At 42.4% G+C, this 19,237-nt stretch overlaps 1 protein-coding gene across 2 annotated transcripts in view; it reads right to left on the reverse strand.

Annotated features, from left to right (window-relative positions):
• Positions 1 to 3,249: 3,249 nt before the first annotated feature.
• Positions 3,250 to 19,237, reverse strand: part of CWH43 (cell wall biogenesis 43 C-terminal homolog) — a 41,933-nt gene continuing 25,945 nt past the window's right edge. Inside the window, exons 8-18 of one of the 2 annotated variants that reach the window (XM_083754952.1) lie at positions 17,929 to 18,017; positions 16,606 to 16,860; positions 15,844 to 15,969; positions 14,233 to 14,312; positions 12,090 to 12,195; positions 10,992 to 11,127; positions 10,017 to 10,166; positions 8,684 to 8,828; positions 6,777 to 6,838; positions 4,575 to 4,730; positions 3,250 to 3,456 (exon numbers count right to left, since the gene is read on the reverse strand). In XM_083754952.1, coding sequence (XP_083611078.1) covers positions 3,366 to 3,456; positions 4,575 to 4,730; positions 6,777 to 6,838; positions 8,684 to 8,828; positions 10,017 to 10,166; positions 10,992 to 11,127; positions 12,090 to 12,195; positions 14,233 to 14,312; positions 15,844 to 15,969; positions 16,606 to 16,860; positions 17,929 to 18,017 — 1,396 coding nt within the window. In that variant the 3' untranslated portion in view covers positions 3,250 to 3,365. Of the gene's footprint in view, positions 3,457 to 4,574; positions 4,731 to 6,776; positions 6,839 to 8,683; positions 8,829 to 10,016; positions 10,167 to 10,991; positions 11,128 to 12,089; positions 12,196 to 14,232; positions 14,313 to 15,843; positions 15,970 to 16,605; positions 16,861 to 17,928; positions 18,018 to 19,237 lie in introns of those variants that run through there. The other variant, XR_014567983.1, reaches the window with a different exon arrangement.

Raw genomic sequence — 19,237 nt, forward strand, 5'->3', positions numbered from 1 at the left:
GTGTCTGCGAAAGAGCCGCCCCCGTCCCTCTGCTGCTATTGGCCCGCCGCCGCCCCTGGAGAAGTGCGAAGGGCGAGCCTCCGGTTCTGATTGGGCGGGACGGGTCCACAGGCCGCGCCTACCTCGTGAATTGATTGACTGAGCGGAGTGAAACGCGAGCCATTGATGGCATGGGGAGTTTGGGGAGCGGCTTCTAGCTGTCATGGTTGAGGATGGTTTGGGCGCTTCGGAATAATAAGAGGCGCTGCATCAGAATATGGATAAGGGGCTTGAAGCCTTATAAAGCCTTTTTTTTAAAAAGACGCATTTGTGGAAACTCATTTTTGTGCAATCATTTTGGATTGCATTCTTTTTCCAATAATAATAATGATCAGTGCTTTTTTCTAAAAAAAATCTTTTTCCAATAATAATAATAATAATCAGTGCTTTTTTCTTTAAAAAAATGTTTAGGGGTACTCTCATTTTCCCACTCATATTGCCCCTCATTGAGACCAAACTTAGATTCACAAAATGTTTAGGAGTATGTGTACCCCTGTGTCCCCCCAGAAAAAAACACTGTTGATAATAATAATAATAATAATAATAATAATAATAATAATAATAATAGGCTTAATAAAGGAAAGGAAAATAGACACTAACAATCCCAAATGTCGTGTGTGAATGTCAAGGGCCAGTGCTACATGACCTGCAGATGGCACTCATGGCGTTTGCCATTGAAACAGAGATGAAAGGAATTGAACACTGCGCCACACACACACACAGTGCCTTTGTTAGACCAACTTCACTCTGAGTATGATTAAACAAGCTTTCAAAATTCACAGATCCTTTCGCCAGGAATGAAAGCAAGCCATCTGAAGTCTATGCACAAAGAAACGTCACACCCGCAGTTGCTTAGCTTCTTCAACTCAACCCGTCTGAGTGATTTCTAGTACGTCAAACTCTGTTATTGCATGTGTGTTTGCAGTATTTAAAAAAGTGACATGAACCGTCTATAAGCTATATTGAACAGCTAAATAAATTTGCAGCGACTGCATGTGCTTTATCCTAAGAGGAAGACATATCTGTTTCAGCATAAGGAATAAAAGGCCTGACAAAAGACATAAGAAGATATTTGGTTTCATGAGTGTGGCATTTTACAGGCAAAAAAACTCCAGACATGCGGTCCTTTCCAACTCTACAATTCTATTATTCTATGATATTTCATTTCTGCTAACTCTTCACTGCTGCTACACACTAATTTTTTTAATGGACTTGCAAATAGGAACTAATTATAAGTAGCACAGCAGTTAAGGACTAATGTTTCTGGTCTTGGGCCTTAGTGCAAATATATATGTGATTTATAAGTTCCATAATAAAACTAGCTTTTGATAAAACACAGCATAAAATATTATGCCTCAGTCCTTTGTTTTATTTTTTCCCCCTCATTATTCATTCTCTCTCTGAAATAACTTCTGGTTGTGTTTATGTTTTATGTCTGAAAGCATGCAAATAAAGTGTAAAAAATAATTGCAGCTTTACCTTCTGACTCTCACAAGGGTAAAAGATGCTGGCAATTTCAAAACAAAACAAAACAAGGATTTCTCTCTAATCTTTGTAACAACTTCTGCTGTGAACTAAAAGTATCCTATTATTCAACAAAATGAGATTTTGTGTCAGTTGGTTTTCAACATATTCCTTAGCACAATAGCAGCAAAATGCAATACGTGCAACAGACATGTGCAGGACACCTCTACTATTCACGATGTTTTCAGAGTCCCAAAGTTGTAAAAAGTCCAACCAACTCCATTTAGGATACTTGCAGGGACAATAAATACTTAGGATGAGAACTAATGACTGCTGTGGGTAGGGCAATGTCATACAAGGTGCACCAATACTGCAAATGCATAGAGCAAAGGTTTAGAATGTATGACAGAGCCAGAACAAAAAAGACCTCCTCTACTAGCTACAGTGGCTGTACTGGGACAGAAAATGCCATTTTAGGACAGGGACTAAAGAGTGACTGAATAGTTGAGTTTGAGAAGCAATTTCCAGATGACCGTTGCCAGCTGGAGAAGCTTCAGAAGATGTTTTGAAGTTGCATGCCATAGCACCAATTCCATGCTTTAATAAGCATAAACAGAGTAAAATAGGCAACACAGTATATATACTGTCCAACTTACAGTAGGGAGTTATGAAGAGAGCACCCACTCCTAGGAAACGAGAGGCTTACTATGATCTAGCTTTCAAAGTATGCAGCAAGTTTCTAAGCAGCACAGAGATGCATTGTCTCCACTATTCATTAGAGCAGTGTTTCCCAACCTTGTGCCTCCAGCTGTTTTTGGACTACAATTCCCATCATCCCTTGCCACTGGTCTTGCTAGTCAGGGATGATGGGAGTTGTAGTTCAAAAACAGCTGGAGGCACAAGGTTGGGAAACACTGCATTAGAGGACCATACTTCTGATATATACTTGGCCCCTAGAGGACAAACAGCGGCATTGCACTAAAGGCACGTCTGGCAACAAACTGAATACAGTGGTACCTCGGTTTAAGTACTTAATTCGTTCTGGAGGTCCGTTCTTAACCTGAAACTGTTCTTAACCTGAAGCACCATTTTAGCTAATGGGGCCTCCTCCTGCCTCCGTGCCGCCAGAGCACAATTTCTGTTCCCATCCTGAAGCAAAGTTCTTAACCTGAGGTACTATTTCTGGGTTAGCGGAGTCTGTAACCTGAAGCGTACGTAACCTGAAGCGTATGTAACCCGAGGTACCACTGTACAGTGTTACCTCGGTTTAAAAACAGTCCAGTTTAAGAACGATTCGATTTACAAACTCCGCAAAACTGGAAATAGTGTCCCGGTTTGAGAGCTTTACCTCAGTCTAAGAACAGAATCCGAACGGTAGAAGGGCACTGGCGGCGGGAGGCCTCATTAGGGAAAGCGAGCCTCGGTTTAAGAAGAGTTTTGGTTTAAGAACGGATTTCCGAAACGGATTAAGTTTGTAAACCGAGGTACCACTGTACAGTATAGGAAATTCTCTTCTACAAATATAATCACCATTTTCATAAGCAAACTCTACTTTTCTGAATGCATTAAGTAGTTAGCGGTGGCACTGAACACGAACAGACACACAAAACAACACACATTTGCTGCCAAATCAAGCCAAACGGTATACTGTGAAAAGCTGGATGCTTTGGCCTGAATTACACACATTTACACATGTTGCTTATTTCACATGGTTTATTTTGTTTCTCATGTGCAAGGCAAGGGTGATCCATTTGGTTTAAGTCCATGAGACATGAACGTGGATGTGGCTCAGTCCTAAGTCGTTGGTTTTTACAGTGCAGTGGGTGTCCTCCTGTTTGCTAACCTGTTGGCGCGTCATTCTTCTAACAGCTAGCTTGCTTAAAGTACTTTGGTGTGCTCATGTGAAAACGATGGTTCATCTCATAATTGTGCCCATCTTGATAGCATCCAAACCTGTAAAAAAATAATGCATGAGACGTTCATGGTATAAGCATCTTTCTTCCCTAACTGTGCAGCTTTATAGCAAAAAAATAATATGTAATTAGTAATATCAGGGTAGAAAATAAATTGAAATTAGGTTATTTAATTTTACTTTCCTCCCTCACTGCCCCAGTACACAGGTTTCCTTCCGCCTTTGGACACATATCTGGTGGAACTAAGCCCCACTGAATTCACTGAGACTTACTTCTGAGTAAACATGCATATACTGTAGTTGTGCTACATGATTCTTTGATTTCATTGAGACTTGGTACATAATGAACTATCCACAATGATAGAAGAATTATCATTCAAATGGGAACTGTGTTGAGTACTTTTGTTGGCGCTGTGGTCTAAACCACTGAGCCTAGGGCTTGCTGATCAGAAGGTCAGCGGTTCAAATCCACGTGACGGGGTGAGCTCCTGTTGCTTGGTCCCTGCTCCTGCCAACCTAGCAGTTTGAAAGCATGTCGAAGTGCAAGTAGATAAATAGGTACCACTCCAGCGGGAAGGTAAATGGTGTTTCCGTGCGCTGCTCTGGTTTGCCAGAAGTGGCTTAGTCATGCTAGCCACATGACCCGGAAGCTGTACACCAGCTCCCTGGGCCAGTAAAGCGAGACGAGCGCCGCAACCCCAGAGTCGGTCACGACTGGGCCTAACAGTCAGGGGTCCCTTTACCTGTTACTAGCCAGCCATTTTCTCTTCCAGGATACTCAATTTCGGTTTCTTCACATGCACAAGCCACTTTTCTGTATTTTATGCCAACATAAACTCTGAGTATGCACTATTCTCTTTGGGAGTGAGGTGCTCCCTTAGACATCTTTTGTCTCTAATAATATATATATGGCAAACTAAATATGCTGACTCTGTTTCTCAGTGGCCCCATATTGGCTACAATCCTGCCCATACTCGCCACTCGCCAGCTGACTTCATTCTCTGAGAGAGCGATTCTCAAAAAAAGAATTACAGAAAAGGAATCAGTACAGGCTGCTAAACTTACTGATTCCCATAGTTCATTTTCACAAAACTGATGGCAATTTCAAAGCCACTCACTTGAAAACATTGTGGCACATTTTAATTGTAAATGCACTAACCTTTTGGCAAAATGTGTTTCCTTCGATACTTCACTGGGGTCAACGGTGAGTTTGTCATTGTCCATATAATTATCTGGGTCATCTGGGATTCTAAATTTTGCCATTTGAAGTTCAGAATCACTCAGATGAGCATGAGAAATTCGGGCATAGCCCAGCCTGCCATAAATGCATATAATTTTTTTCAATGAAGTAAAACATCTCATTCATTTTAAATTTTTACTCATACAAGATTTCCAAATAGTTTCTAGCCTTGGTGACTGTATGCCATTCGATAATATAAACGGCAGGTTTCGGTATCTAATTAACTGCTTCTCAAGCTATTAATAGAATAAAATTATGGAATTGTAGAGTTGGAGGAGACCCCAAGGGTCATCTAGTCCAATCCCCTGCAATGAAGGAATCCAGCCCATAGCAGTTATTGGGTGAGCTTGATGCACAATACAAATCGCCTGGTTAACAGCCGGACACACTGAGCCATTGCACCACTTGTTGTTGTTGTTTAGTCGTGTCCGACTCTTCGTGACCCCATGGACCAGAGCACACCAGGCACTCCTCTCTTCCACTGCCTCCCGCAGTTTGGTCAGGCTCATGTTTGTAGCTTCGCAAACACTATCCAGCCATCTTGTCCTCTGTCATCCCCTTCTCCTTGTGCCCTCTATCTTTCCCAACATCAGGGTCTTTTCCAGGGAGTCTTCTCTTCTCATGAGGTGGCCAAAGTATTGGAGCCTCAGCTTCACGCCACTAGCTGCTCAGCACAACATTGCACCACTAGCTGCTCTAAAAGCACAACTCAGGCCCCATCTGTGCTATACACACCACTTTAAACAGCCGTAGTTCCCTCCTCACCAAATAATAATGGGAATAGTAGCTTGTTGAAGGTGCTGACTCCCACAGAGCTACAATTCCCAGAGTTCCCTGGGAAGAGGAACTGATGGTTAACCACTCTGGCAATTGTAGCTCAAGGGGGGGGGGGGATAGGAGTCTCCTGACAAGTCTCAGCACTCTTAACAAACTAACTTTCCCAGGATTCTTTGGGGGAAGCCATGACTGTTTAAAATGGTATGATACTGCTTTAAATTTATAGTGCAGATGAGGGCTCAGTTTGCACCAGTAAGGAATAATTTGACCTGCAGACAAAATTAATACCATTTTAAGAATGTTGCATCCACTTTGAACAAATACAAATGAATGGTAATCATTCATTTCTATAGGAAAAGGTTAAAGAGATGGAGACATTCCCATTTACTGTGTACTCACTGCGTTTTCAGTACAGTCGTACCTTGGTTTTCGGACAGAATCCATTCCAAAAGTCCGTTCGACTTCCAAAAACATTCAGAAACCAAGGCACGGCTTTCGATTGGCTGCAGGAGCTTCCTGCACTCAACTGGAAGCCACGGAAGCAATGTTGAACGTTCAGCTTCCAAAGAACATTCACAAACTGAAACACTCACTTCTGGGTTTGCGGCGTTCAGGAGCCAAAACGTTTGAGTTGCAAGTTGTTCGACAACCAAGGTACGACTGTACTGTGTTCTTAATGCATGTTCACACAATGCTATCCAAAAGACGTGTATCCTGTACCTGATTATAAGATACAGCTTCACACATTCCAAATTAATCTCTAGTCAAGGTTTGAACACCCTTGCATGGAGTAAATCTATTCCCACCTCATCAATGCCACCACCCCAGTGTGTACACAAACAGAAATGAATTAAAGCTGTGCTGATGTTGAACAGCTGGAAGGGGAGAACAACTTCCATTTTCTGTAGGTAAGGTGGTACGTGAGATAAGAGCCACACCCCATAGTCGTCCTTGAATGGACTTAACTGTCAAGGGATCCTTTACCTTTTAATGTGAACACACCCTGTGTCACAGTCTGATGATACAAAACCTGCCCCTCAAACTGGTCAGTTGAAAATACAGAGCATGATACAGGCATGCACAGCACATGAAATGGCAGCTGAGTGTATGAGACAAGAAGAGAGTGAGGGTCCGTAGCAGTGGCGTAGCGTGGGGGGTGCAGGGGGGGCCGGCCGCACCGGGCACAACATCTGGGGGTTAGGGTTAGGGGGCACAAATCCACGGGTTAGGGGGCGCAAATCCACGGGTTAAGGGGCGCAAATTACTTGCCTTGCCCCGGGTGCTGACAACCCCCGCTACGCCACTGGTCCGTAGGCAAATAACCAAGGTATCTATTTAACGTACCTTATTAATCCACGATACATTATATAACTGCACCATCTATCTTGATCTGTGTTGTCAATATCCTAAGCAGCAGTAAAACAAATGCAAGAGGAAATGGTTCGTGAAAAAGGTTTCAGCAGATGCAAACAAAGTCACTGTGTTTATATGTTTCACATGATCAAACTATGAATTTGCAAAACTAGACAAACTACTGGTATTGAACTATTTCATTTTAAAATATTAGCCTGTGGGGATTGGGCAAATCATTCTAAGATTGAGGCAACTCTTCCTGTGCTCATGCTTTTCTAGCTAAAATCACAGCATCCACATACTAGAGAGTGATATCAGCAGACTCAAGAGTTTGCAGATGCTTAAATAATCAAAATAGCCCCATAGGAACTCAGGGGCATGGAATACTGAGAGATTGAGGGTGCAGTGGGGGGAACTTAGATAGTGAACATTTGGCCCCTGGAGAAATTGGTTGACAGAGCATTGCATAAGTGGTCAGAACAGAAGTTGATCTATGATATGGCTCTAGTATCAGATGATATTTGAAAAAGGCTAAATGACAGAAGCAATAATTGATGAGTGATTAGTTGCAACCTCGTCACATGAGAGGAGAGGTGGTTGTAAACAGTAGTTAAGAATGCTCTAAGCCTGAATGCTTCTTTGCTGACACCTCAGTTTGTTAACCTGGAAGGAAAACTGGATGTGGTTGAGTGTTTGTAGCTGTAAGTAAGTAAACAAGTGGGGAGGAACCCCCCTTTTATGGACTTCTGACACAACTATAGAAAAACCAAAAATGTGAACCAGAAGCATGTACTGCTTAAGAATATGCGGGAGGGGTGAGGAAGAAAAACAATATAGACCAATCCTATGTATAAAGACTTGGCATTTAAATATGTAGTGAACTATGTTTATGGTTATAAGGAATGCGGGTGGCGCTGTGGGTTAAACCACAGAGCCTAGGACTTGCCGATCAGAAGGTTGGCGGTTTGAATCCCTGTGCCGGGGTGAGCTCCCGTTGCTCGGTCCCTACTCCTGCCAACCTAGCAGTTTGAAAGCATGTCAAAGTGCAAGTAGATAGATAGGTACCGCTCTGGCGGGAAGGTAAACAGTGTTTCCGTGCGCTGCTCTGGTTCGCCAGAAGCGGCTTAGTCATGCTGGCCACATGACCCGGAAGCTGTACACCGGCTCCCTCGGCCAATAAAGCGAGATGAGCGCTGCAACCCCAGAGTCGGTCACGACTGGATCTAATGGTCAGGGGTCCCTTTACCTTTACTTTCACGTTTGTGTTTGGAGTACAGTAGTACCTCGGGTTACAGACGCTTCAGGTTACAGATGCTTCAGGATACAGACTCCGCTAAACCAGAAATAGTACCTCGGGTTAAGAACTTTGCTGCAGGATGAGAACAGAAACCGCACAGCGGCAGCGGGAGGCCCCATTAGCTAAAGTGGTGCTTCAGGTTAAGAACAGTTTCAGGTTAAGAACGGACCTCCAGAACAAATTAAGTTCTTAAGCCGAGGTACCACTGTATTGAATGTTAAATAAGTGGGAGAGCTGAAGGGAGCATGGAACAGCAGCTATGGAGGATAGGGATTTTTTTGTGGTTAGGTGAGAAAGCAGATGACGTGGATGAAATTGGGTTTAGGAGATGATTTGTTCTAATCACTTTCATTTCAGTCTTCCATTGACTATGCATTTCTCTTCATTGTTCTTTAGATGAGCACTCTGCTATCCAGCCTGGGTAATTGTCCACACAGTGCTTTTTGCACATTAAGATTCCGACCATCTTTTTTAAAACCAATGCATGCACAGTTTCATTTTAATTTACTATTATGCCATAAATATGCACCCAGGCCACCAAACTGTATTGTTACCGATCTTGTATTGTTACAAAAATGATTTAGGATCATAACTGTAATACCTTAACGTTGCCATTTTCAATTATTTGCAAGTAATCTCTGGAACCAGGAGCTGAAGTGATGTATCCTAGAAACACAACCTGGTTAGAGCTCATCTTCAATAAATTAGAAACAGCTATTGCTTGAAGCTCTCTATCTGAGTCGTCTCTGGGGGTGGGAAATAAGATACGATTCTTATTTGAAGGAAATGGCAAGAATTGCAATCATAAAATACAATTCATCTTTCTAGGGAAATTGCAATTTCTAGGGAGAGTGGAGGAATCGCAAATATTTCTGCTAACAACTGCTATCCATTATATTTGTTGCTGATCACATTTGTGACCTACCCATTCTCAAAAATGTTCACATGAAGTTACCCCATTTTATCTTCACAGTAGCCATGTGAGGTTGGTTAGGCTGAGAATTAGCAACATGCCCAAGACATGGTCTATATGGTTGAGCACAGATTTGAGTCCAGGTCTTCTCCCATCCAGCACCCCGCCATTTTAATCATGAGCAAGCACCATTAAAGATTGAAACTAAATGCAAACAACTCCAGGGCTCCAATATCAGCCAAGTTCTTTTCCTATTCCCACCCTTGGTTTGCTTACCATCTAGCTTGATTAAGCATTCCGGAGAACTCAAAGCTTGTACACTATTTTGTAACATTTTGCCTGGCCTAATAATAATAATAACCCAGCCACTCTGGGCGGCTTCCAACAAAATATTAAAATACAATAGTCTATTAAACATTAAAAGCTTCCCTAAACAGGGCTGCCTTCAGATGTCTTCTAAACATCTGGTAGTTTATTTCCTTGACATCTGGTGGGAGAGACCTCAGACACTGAGGTCCAGTGCCAAAGACCTTCTGGCAGTTCCCTCGCTGTGAGAAGCCAAGTTACAGGGAACCAGGCAGAGGGCCTTCTCAGTAGTCGCACCCGCCCTGTGGAACACCCTCCCACCAGATGTCAAGGAAATAAACTACCAGACTTTTAAAAGACATCTGAAGGCAGCCCTGTTTAGGGAAGCTTTTAAAGCTGTATTGTGTTTTTAATATTTGGTTGGAAGCCACTCAGAAAGAATCTTGTTTATTTGTTTTTTATACATGACTTTGAATGTAAACACTAATTTGTAAAGCCAAATAAATTTTCTTTTTAAAAAAACTACTCAAAAGAACATGACTCCAGTTGATTCTAATCTTCAGTACTGGATGACATCCATCCATTACCGATATCAGTATTTTTCTCAGATGTGGATGGAATAATAATAATAATAATAATAATAATAATAATAATAATTGTATTATCTTAAATAGTTGGCTTATTTTCTGTTCAGGCAAGCAATTTTCATACATACTCTTCATTTCCAAAATGAGCAACCACAAAATCCACCAGTTTCCCTGTGAAGTTCACAGTCATGGAGATGGCTGGGGCTATCTCTCCCTCGGGAGAAGGGAGAAGGTGGTGCCTGGACTTCACGACTGGGTATCTTGACAGAACCATCATCCTGCATTACAATAAAGTAAAATTATTGAACAGAGCTAGTTCCAAAGCTCAATGCAAACTAAAACCAGCACCTGCAGTTCAGTGACCCAAGGCAGTCGTCCAAGGTATCACCACTGGGTAGGAGACTTAATGAGCTGGGATGGGAGAACAGGGCAAAAGAGGCTGACTCAGGAAACTGGGTAATCATCTCATAGCTAAATAGGGTTGAAAGCCTGTGCAGGATTCAATAAAAGATAAGGGTGAATATATGGGATGTTGTGGCTTTAGGTCCAGGAACAGATAATGTTCTATGGCATGGCGGGGAAATCATGTAAGCCAACAAGTTCCTTTTTCACTTCCATATCATCATACTAAGAAGTTATAGATGAGAATTCAAGGTACATCTTCTCCACATCTCACCCCATTTAATACCAAGACTGCAGCTTGGATAAAATGAGAAGCTGTGGTTAAGCAAAATATGAAGCAAAATCTCATAGCCACACTGGAGGAAGAGACGGGCAGGGGGGGTGGGAACTTGCAAGCCTGGAATTCACAGAGACTGCTTCATGTCATGTAAAATTATGGTTTAGCGAAATCCAAACTAGACCTGTAGAGGACTGAGAGTTGGCTAAAGGCATGTTCAGGATGCAGGACATGCCCCTATGGGATATGGGATAATGAAGGCATGTTATGAAATGCCATAATTCACAAATATCTGCATCCAAAAAAGAAAGGGGGAAAAAACCAGAAAAATGATACAACACAATAGCATCCTCATTACAATGCATCAAATATCTATGTCTTTAATCACCTGTTGCACCTCTGTAATCAAATACAGTTCACTCACCCCCAAGTATGATCTCGGGTACTTGGGCCAAAATCTGTGTAAAAACCAAGTTTCTCTCCCAACCACATGGTTGGATCATTGTTCCCAATGAATGGCTTAGAAGCGTCACTCTCCACAATAGTAATAAAGTCTGCCCCTGGAAAACAAAACAATGGGTTGAGAAGTGTAGCTATATTAATATACCTTCAGTATTGATTGATTGATTGATTGATTGATTGATTGATTGATTGAAAAGAGAAGCAAGCAAACAGTGGGAAACTGGGTTGTAATCTCTTAACATCAACCGTTTCAATTTTTTCTGTCAAAATACAAAGAACAAAGCATATTATTGATTCTGCCATCTCTGCATTGTCTCATTGACTCTTTGGGTGAAAGGCTTTAGTATGCAAAGGAAAAATAATAATATGATCTCATCTTCTCACTCCACAGGAGCAATACTGGTTTTTGTGAAAGACAATATCTAATACAAATATCTAATAGAAAAAATTATGTCTCCAAGTGTTGCTTACCTGAATGACATTTCTGCTCCTCCCCCCAACATTGGTATGACATAATAGCAATCATAATTAACAACAAAAATAATTATAGTAATAATAATAATAATAATAATAATAATTTATTTATACCCCGCCCATCTGGCTGGGCCTCCCCAGCCACTCTGGGCGGCTTCCATAAAAACCAAAAATACAGTAAAATATCACACGTTAAAAACTTCCCTGAACAGGGCTGCCTTAAGATGTCTTCTGAATGTCAGGTAGTTGTTTATCGCTTTGACATCTGCTGGAAGGGCGTTCCACAGGGTGGGCGCCACTACCGAGAAGGCCCTCTGCCTGGTTCCCTGTAGCTTTGCTTCTCGCAATGAGGGAACCGCCAGAAGGCCCTCGGCGCTGGACCTCAGCGTCCGGGCAGAATGATGGGGGTGGAGACGTTCCTTCAGGTATACAGGGCCAAGGCCGTTTAGGGCAACTGAAGGTTGTTCCCATTCTAGCCCAGAGTTCTGATTTCTTGGTTCTATACCCCTCTGCCGCAGGTGGAAGAGTCTATCACAGAAGACAAGAGAGGCATAATGCACAAGCTATATGATTTTGTTGAAAGTACCTGTTTGATTCAGAAGGACGACCGATCGCTCTAAGCTGGACCACCCATCATTATCATAGCCAAACCTGAATGGCCAAATCAGGGCTGAAAAGTTTTTCTTTGGAGGCTACAGATAAATCAGAAGGGAAAACAAAAAGTTCAGTCTCACTACATTTACAATCACGTTCTTTGACTAGTGTGCGAGCAATACAAAAGTGGCTGATAGGATTACAGAGGTTGGTATAATATACGCATAATAAAAAGGTAAAGGTAAAGGGAACCCTGGCCATTAGGTCCAGTCGTGGCTGACTCAGGGGTTACAGCACTCATCTCGCTTTATTGGCCAAGGTAGCCAGCATACGGCTTCCGGGTCATGTGGCCAGCAGGACTAAGCCACTTCTGGCGAACCAGAGCAGCACACGGAAACACCGTTACCTTCCTGCTGGAGCGGTACCTATTTATCTGCTTGCACTTTGCCGTGCTTTCGAACTGCTAGGTTGGCAGGAGCAGGGACCGAGCAACGGGAGCTTACCCCGTCGCAGGGATTCGAACCGCTGACGTTCTAGAGTCCTAGGCTCTGTGGTTTAACCCACAGCGCCACCCGCATCCCTTATACACATAACATTTGCCCCAAAATAGAAAACAATAAAGGAACGCATAACAAAAGGAAATAATCTTCCCTAGATGTATCCAAGTCAAAGTACATGTAACTGCAGTTGCATATCTTTCTCCTGTATCTCCTTCCCCTATTGCTTTCCTCACTGCAAGCTCTTTGAAACAGGAACCTGTCGTGTTTGCTAGTGAAAACTGGTAAGGTGCCATATATAATGATACGTACATCATACAATAAGGACAAAATATGGAGGAGTTGTAAAAATAGGTTCTTCCAAAATTATGACCTAGTATAGGCTAGGGGAATGATCTGATTTAAAATTATTTTCAGTAACTCTTATTTAGGTCCAGTCTAGGATCTGTTGTGGGTGCTGTGACTTTTGCAGGTACGTCTATCATTTTGTAGCTGAATGGGTGACCATGCTCCGTCGAAAAGTGCTGAGCGCTGAAGCCCTACAGAAACTTTGAATTGTCATCATTTTGTATAATAATCAAGGCACAGCACACGTTGAGTACTGTGAATTCGTCCTTAAAGATTAGGGGTCAGCAAATTTTTTCAGCCGGGCGGCCGGTCCACTGTCCCTCAGACCTTGTGGGGGGCCAGACTATATTTTTTGGGGGGGGAATGAACAAATTCCTATGCCCCACAAATAACCCACTAAAGGTAAAGGTACCCCTGACTGTTAGGTCCAGTCGCAGAAGACTTTGGGGTTGTGTGCTCATCTTGCTCTATAGGCCAAGGGAGCTGGTGTTTGTCCGCAGACAGCTTCTGGGTCATGTGGCCAGCATGACTGAGCTGCTTCTGGAGAACCAGAACAGTGCACGGAAATGCCGTTTACCTTCCCACCCGAGCGGTAACTATTTATCTACTTGAACTTTGACATGCTTTCTAACTGCTAGGTGGGCAGGAGCTGGGACCGAACAATGGGAGCTCACCCCGTTGCAGGGATTCGAACCACTAACCTTCTGATCGGCAAGTCCTAGGCTCAGTGGTTTAGACCACAGCGCCACCCACGTCCCTCACAAATAACCCAGAGATGCATTTTAAATAAAACCCCACATTCAACTCGTGTAAAAACACGCTGATTCCTGGACAGTCCGAGGGCAGATTTAGAAGGTGATTGGGCCGGATCCGGGCCCCAGACCTTAGTTTGCCTACCCATGCTAAAGATTGTTTCTGCACTAGTATTTGCATGTCAAGATGTAAGTATTATAAATGATAGAGTCATACCTCCATTTACGTAACCCTCTGGTTACATAAACTTCGGGATTCGAGTGCAGCAAACCCAGAAATATTTATTGGTTTTGCCCCACATGCATGCACAGAAGCAGTCCTCAGGTTGCGGAAACCTCAGGATCCTACCGGACCTCCGGAATGGATCCTGTCCGCAACCGGAGGTACCACTGTATTTCATTCTGATTTTGCAGTTTGAACTGAGTGAGTTGTGTATGTACCACTTAGAGATTATTGCAATTAAGCAGTATATCTGTCAAAATAAAATAAACAGATAAAATCAAATTTAAATGGATTAAAAGTAAACAAATGACTCACCCCATGTCCTAATTTTTTCTCATAAGCTTTATATCGCAATCCTAATCCCAGCAGGCCTACCCCAACGAACAGCCACAGAGCTACAAAAAAAATCAACAGGGTGTATATTACGGTAGTATAAGGGAGCCATAATAAAAATTGATTTGGGGGAATCTACAAATATCAACTATTAATAGCATGTCAGGAATAGTGCCCAACTTATATTGAGCTGGCAAATTCTTACAAAGGCAGTTTTCACAGTCCTTCACTTTATCCTTTGTGAAATATGCTGGCAACATTTGCTCTTGCCCATTTCCCTGGGATCTTTTTTTTAGAGAGTGTGCATTGGTTATGCATGTCCAGTTTGGGGAAAACGTTAAATGGGGACATGGACACACCAGGTGAAAACATCCCATCCTGGACTGCCAACTAGTGTGGATTGGAAACAATGGTTTAGGAATCAGAGATAGAATATTTAAATCCCTCATCTATGGACACCCTTATACCAACGCACACACTTAAAAATTTCATCTGAGCTTCCTGTTGTGCAAGATAACATCCTTGGATGGACATAACCTGGTTCTCCTTTGGACCAACTTAGGAGCTTTAGTCTTCCTGATAAGGGATACATTTTAATGGTGAAAATATGTTTCCTCTCACAGATAAGTGGTATGTCAGAACTGTGGATGGATCATAACCATAACTCTTGCTGTTGTTGTTGTTTAGTCGTTTAGTCGTTTAGTCGTGTCCGACTCTTCGTGACCCCATGGACCAGAGCACGCCAGGCACTTCTGTCTTCCACTGCCTCCCGCAGTTTGGTCAAACTCATGCTGGTAGCTTCGAGAACACTGTCCAACCATCTCGTCCTCTGTCGTCCCCTTCTCCTTGTGCCCTCCATCTTTCCCAACATCAGGGTCTTTTCCAGGGAGTCTTCTCTTCTCATGAGGTGGCCAAAGTACTGGAGCCTCAGCTTCAGGATCTGTTCTTCCAGTGAGCACTCAGGGCTGATTTCCTTTAACTCTTGCTACCAGCTGCCAAATCAATGCATTCCAGGACGACGACCAGGAACAGAACTAGCTGACTAGTAACTTGATTTTTGTTTAGTTTTATTATATACAGCAGAATAAAGCACAGCTTTGTACAACTTACTATATATACACGGACGAGATTCAAACTCCTATTCCAAACTCAACACTCCAACAACCAAACTGCTGTGTCATAAGGGAGAACTTAGCCAATCACCACCTGTTGCTAGGCTTTCCTGTCTCAAAGCAGACGTTCTCACATACTCTGTTTAACTTGGCTTGTAGCCAACACACTAATTGTCTACTCAAAAGCTGCACATACTCAATGTCTCAACAAGAACGTGCAAACATATCCACTGAACTCTTGGACTGATGAACAATGTTCAGCAATACAGTGATGTTGCAAAGACACTAATTTGGCAATAATTCAGTTGTTATAGATGACTTTTTAGGCAGGATTCTTGAGTGCATCATCTAAATTCAGATGTGGCCTAACACTTTGTTTATGCCTGAAGCACCCAAACAAACCCTCTAGCCTGGTGCATTTAATGACCTGTAAGTCTATCTGGCAATTTGTTTTTGAGAAATGAAGCGAAGTTATACTTACATAATTTGATGTATTTTTCACTTTCATGGAAGAACGGTTTATCATTACTTTTTACCCTAAACAGAGAGTGAAGATCCTTCCTGCATTCAACTAGCGTGCCTATGACAATAAACAGCATGGTGAACCCTGTAATCAAAATATAACAGATGGGGGGGGATTATGACCAGCAGGAAGGGAAATTTGCACAAGAATACTCTAATATGATATTGTCAGTCAGCCAACTTGTAAGTACATAGAAAGTGAAGAGTTTAGCAATTTGCAAAGCTGATCCCTAATTCATCGCTTATGCATTAAGCCAACACAATAAACAGGACAAGGTGGGCATTTGGAACAGCCACCATCAAATCTAATGTCCCCATTGGCTGATCCCAACTTTGCTTTCGTAGCCAAAATGACACTACTACACACAGAGAGAGGCAAGAAGGGGAGGGAAGATATCAGCAGGCTTTGGAGAAACTTCAACGTTTGCAGAAGTAAAAAAAAAAAATTGGGGGGGACTTACGGGGTGGAATCAGAAAACAGTCCAATGAGGAATGAGCATGCTCAGTGCTCATGGAATGCTGAATATTTTTTGCCGGGGGGCAGGACAGAAAACCAGGGAGGGAGGGAGAATGGAATGCAATGGAGTATACTGAACAGGGGCACTCCACGCTGCAACTTTGTCAAAGTACAGAAAGAACTGTGAAACCATTCTCGATTGTCTTTAGATACCCAAACCAAGTAAATCTGATGATTTTTCTTGGCTAAGAAGGGCAAACATACCCAAAAGAATATGAGAGCTTTCTCTAGCATAGATTCCACCAGGCACAAATTTATAAGCTGTGCACCACACACAGAAGAATGTTTCTAGCACAAGTATGAGCATGGCTGTACTCATGACTTTCCCAGGATGTAAACAGTTAACGAAGCATCCGGTTATGCGAGGCCACACGCACATTGTAAAGACAGCTAGGAGGTCGCCAGCAATGGCTGCATACCACGTTCGTAAGCCAAGCAGACCAGCTGCTCCTGCTGCACCTATTAAAAAACAGACAAAAAAATGATGCCAAAGTCACGAAACATTGCTATGTATTGTCATTCTGATCAATATGGCACCACTGTCATTTGGTTGTCGGTTCTACTCAGAGTAGGTCTAGTACTCTAGAACATAAGCTAGTCATGTCTATTAATTTTTATGGTTCTGCTCTGACTAGAACTAATGTTGGCTACAACACACAGTGATAAATATGGCACCATAAAATCTCATGGAAACAACCCCTTTATAAATATAACACAGTATCAATATCCACTTTATTATAATAAAACATCCCCATGAATAAAAACAATCACAGACCTTATTATAACTGGGATCGGAGTAAACAGTAAAGGGTTCCCAAGACTAATAATGTCCTCAAACCAGTCTGATAGTTCTCCACTTATTTAAATACTTTCTGTTGGATTGCTATCTCTTGGAACCCAAAGAGATTCTGAAGCAGTTGACCCAACATTTGGTAATACACTGTTCTGAAAAATTGCTAAGAAGTCAGGAAGGTGGAATTATCCAAGATGAATGGTAACCACTGTGATGACTAAGATGATCTCAGTATAGAAACTACTACTAGGGCAGAAACTGCATTGATGGGGATCAAGGTTTCACCCCGCAATGCCTAGACGCTATCAGCTTACCCAAGTATGGTAAACTAATTATGGATTAGAGTTTCCAAGCAAGCTTGAGTTCTAACACCTAACATGATAAATGTTGTTTCTGTTCCTCCAACCATGAGCTAAAAACATATACATACTTCTGGCCACCTGCTGTATAAGACAGTATACGAAAGCTCCCTGGATGGAGAAGTAATTGCGTAGATGCTTAAACCACTTACTGTGGAGTATCAACATCAAAATGAAATAACTATTCCATGACTAATTCATCCATATATATCACCTAAAAATGACTCTCAGATGAACTCATGCTGTGAATTTCACCATGGGCGAGATCCCCAAGTCTATACAGTTCAGCAAATGAAGAACGTATGTCTCCCTTCCCCATTCCTACTAATGACATGTCTTTAAGAGGCTTAGGGACTACAGAACATTTATTCTTACCTATAAGGCACCAACCACACAGGGCGCAGGTAGACCAAGGCCAGAAAGACAGCATTAGTCCATGAGCCAGTCCTAAGAGAACGGCACCTCTGTAAAAATGAGAGACCAGAGAATTATTGCATTTTTCGAAAGAAGGCACAAGCTAAACTTAATTCCTTTCTTTTTCCTCTGGCCTGAATCTGAAGAGGATTTGGATAAGCAAGTTGTTATGGATAGACTAGCTAAATATTTCCCAGCCAGTTACAGTCAGTTTTATTGTACCAAGCAGTGCCCGAGTTTATAGGAAGGGTGGAGCAGGAAGGAGGTGCAATTTGACAGCCGTGTCTGAGATTTTGCGCCCTCTTTCAACTGTATGCTAGACTGCAGACCATTTATGTTACCAGCAGTCCACAAGCTTCACCCAGGTGGTCCATGGCATGTCTGTGGATTTGTGGTTGAGGATGGGAAATGGCAGATCCACTGCATTCAATATTCACATTGATTTTTAACTGCAACCAGTGGAGTGGACATAATCCTATTTTCCAAGTACGCATGACCAGCCAGCACAGTTTTCTGTTATCTGAATAGGGCTCCTGAGACACACAGATGCTCTTACGAAGGCTGTATTAGTAATAGTAACAACAACAACAACAACAACAACAACAACAACAACAGCAGCAGCAGCGATTTATTATTTATACCCCACCCATCTAGCTGGGTTTCCAGAGCCACTCTGGGTGGATCCCAACAGAATATTAGAAACACGATAAAACATCAGACATTAAAAACTTCCCTAAATAGGGCTGCCTTCAGATGTCTTCCAAAGATCAGGTAGTTGTTTATTTCCTTGACATCTGAGGGGAGGGTGTTCCACAGGGCAGGCGCCACTACCGAGAAGGCCCTTGTCTGGTTCCCTGTAACCTCACTTCTCACAGTGAGGGAACCACCAGAAGGCCCTCGGAGCTGGACCTCAGTGTCCGGGCAGAACAATGGGGGTGGAAACACTCCTTCAGGTATACTGGACCAAGGCCATTTAGGACTTTAAAGGTCATCACCAACACTTTGAATTATGCTCAGAAACGTGCTGTGAGCCAATGTAGGTCTTTCAGGATCGGTGTTATATAGTCTCGTTGAATTTGTAGGGACTTGCATCTAACTAAACATGCTTTGAATTGTGCTACACACTACCTAAAAACCTCAATAGCTTCGCTATCAAGGAATGTGAGCTGGTAACCATTCCAAATATGAAAGACAAAACATGGAAATGGTTTTATTAACCTTGTAACCTGATACCTTCAGGCAATAAAAAATTAAATAACACAATGATGGT

This window comes from Podarcis gaigeae (assembly GCF_964106915.1).
Source record: "Podarcis gaigeae genome assembly, chromosome: 9".
NCBI classification, from domain to species: Eukaryota; Metazoa; Chordata; class Lepidosauria; order Squamata; family Lacertidae; genus Podarcis; species Podarcis gaigeae.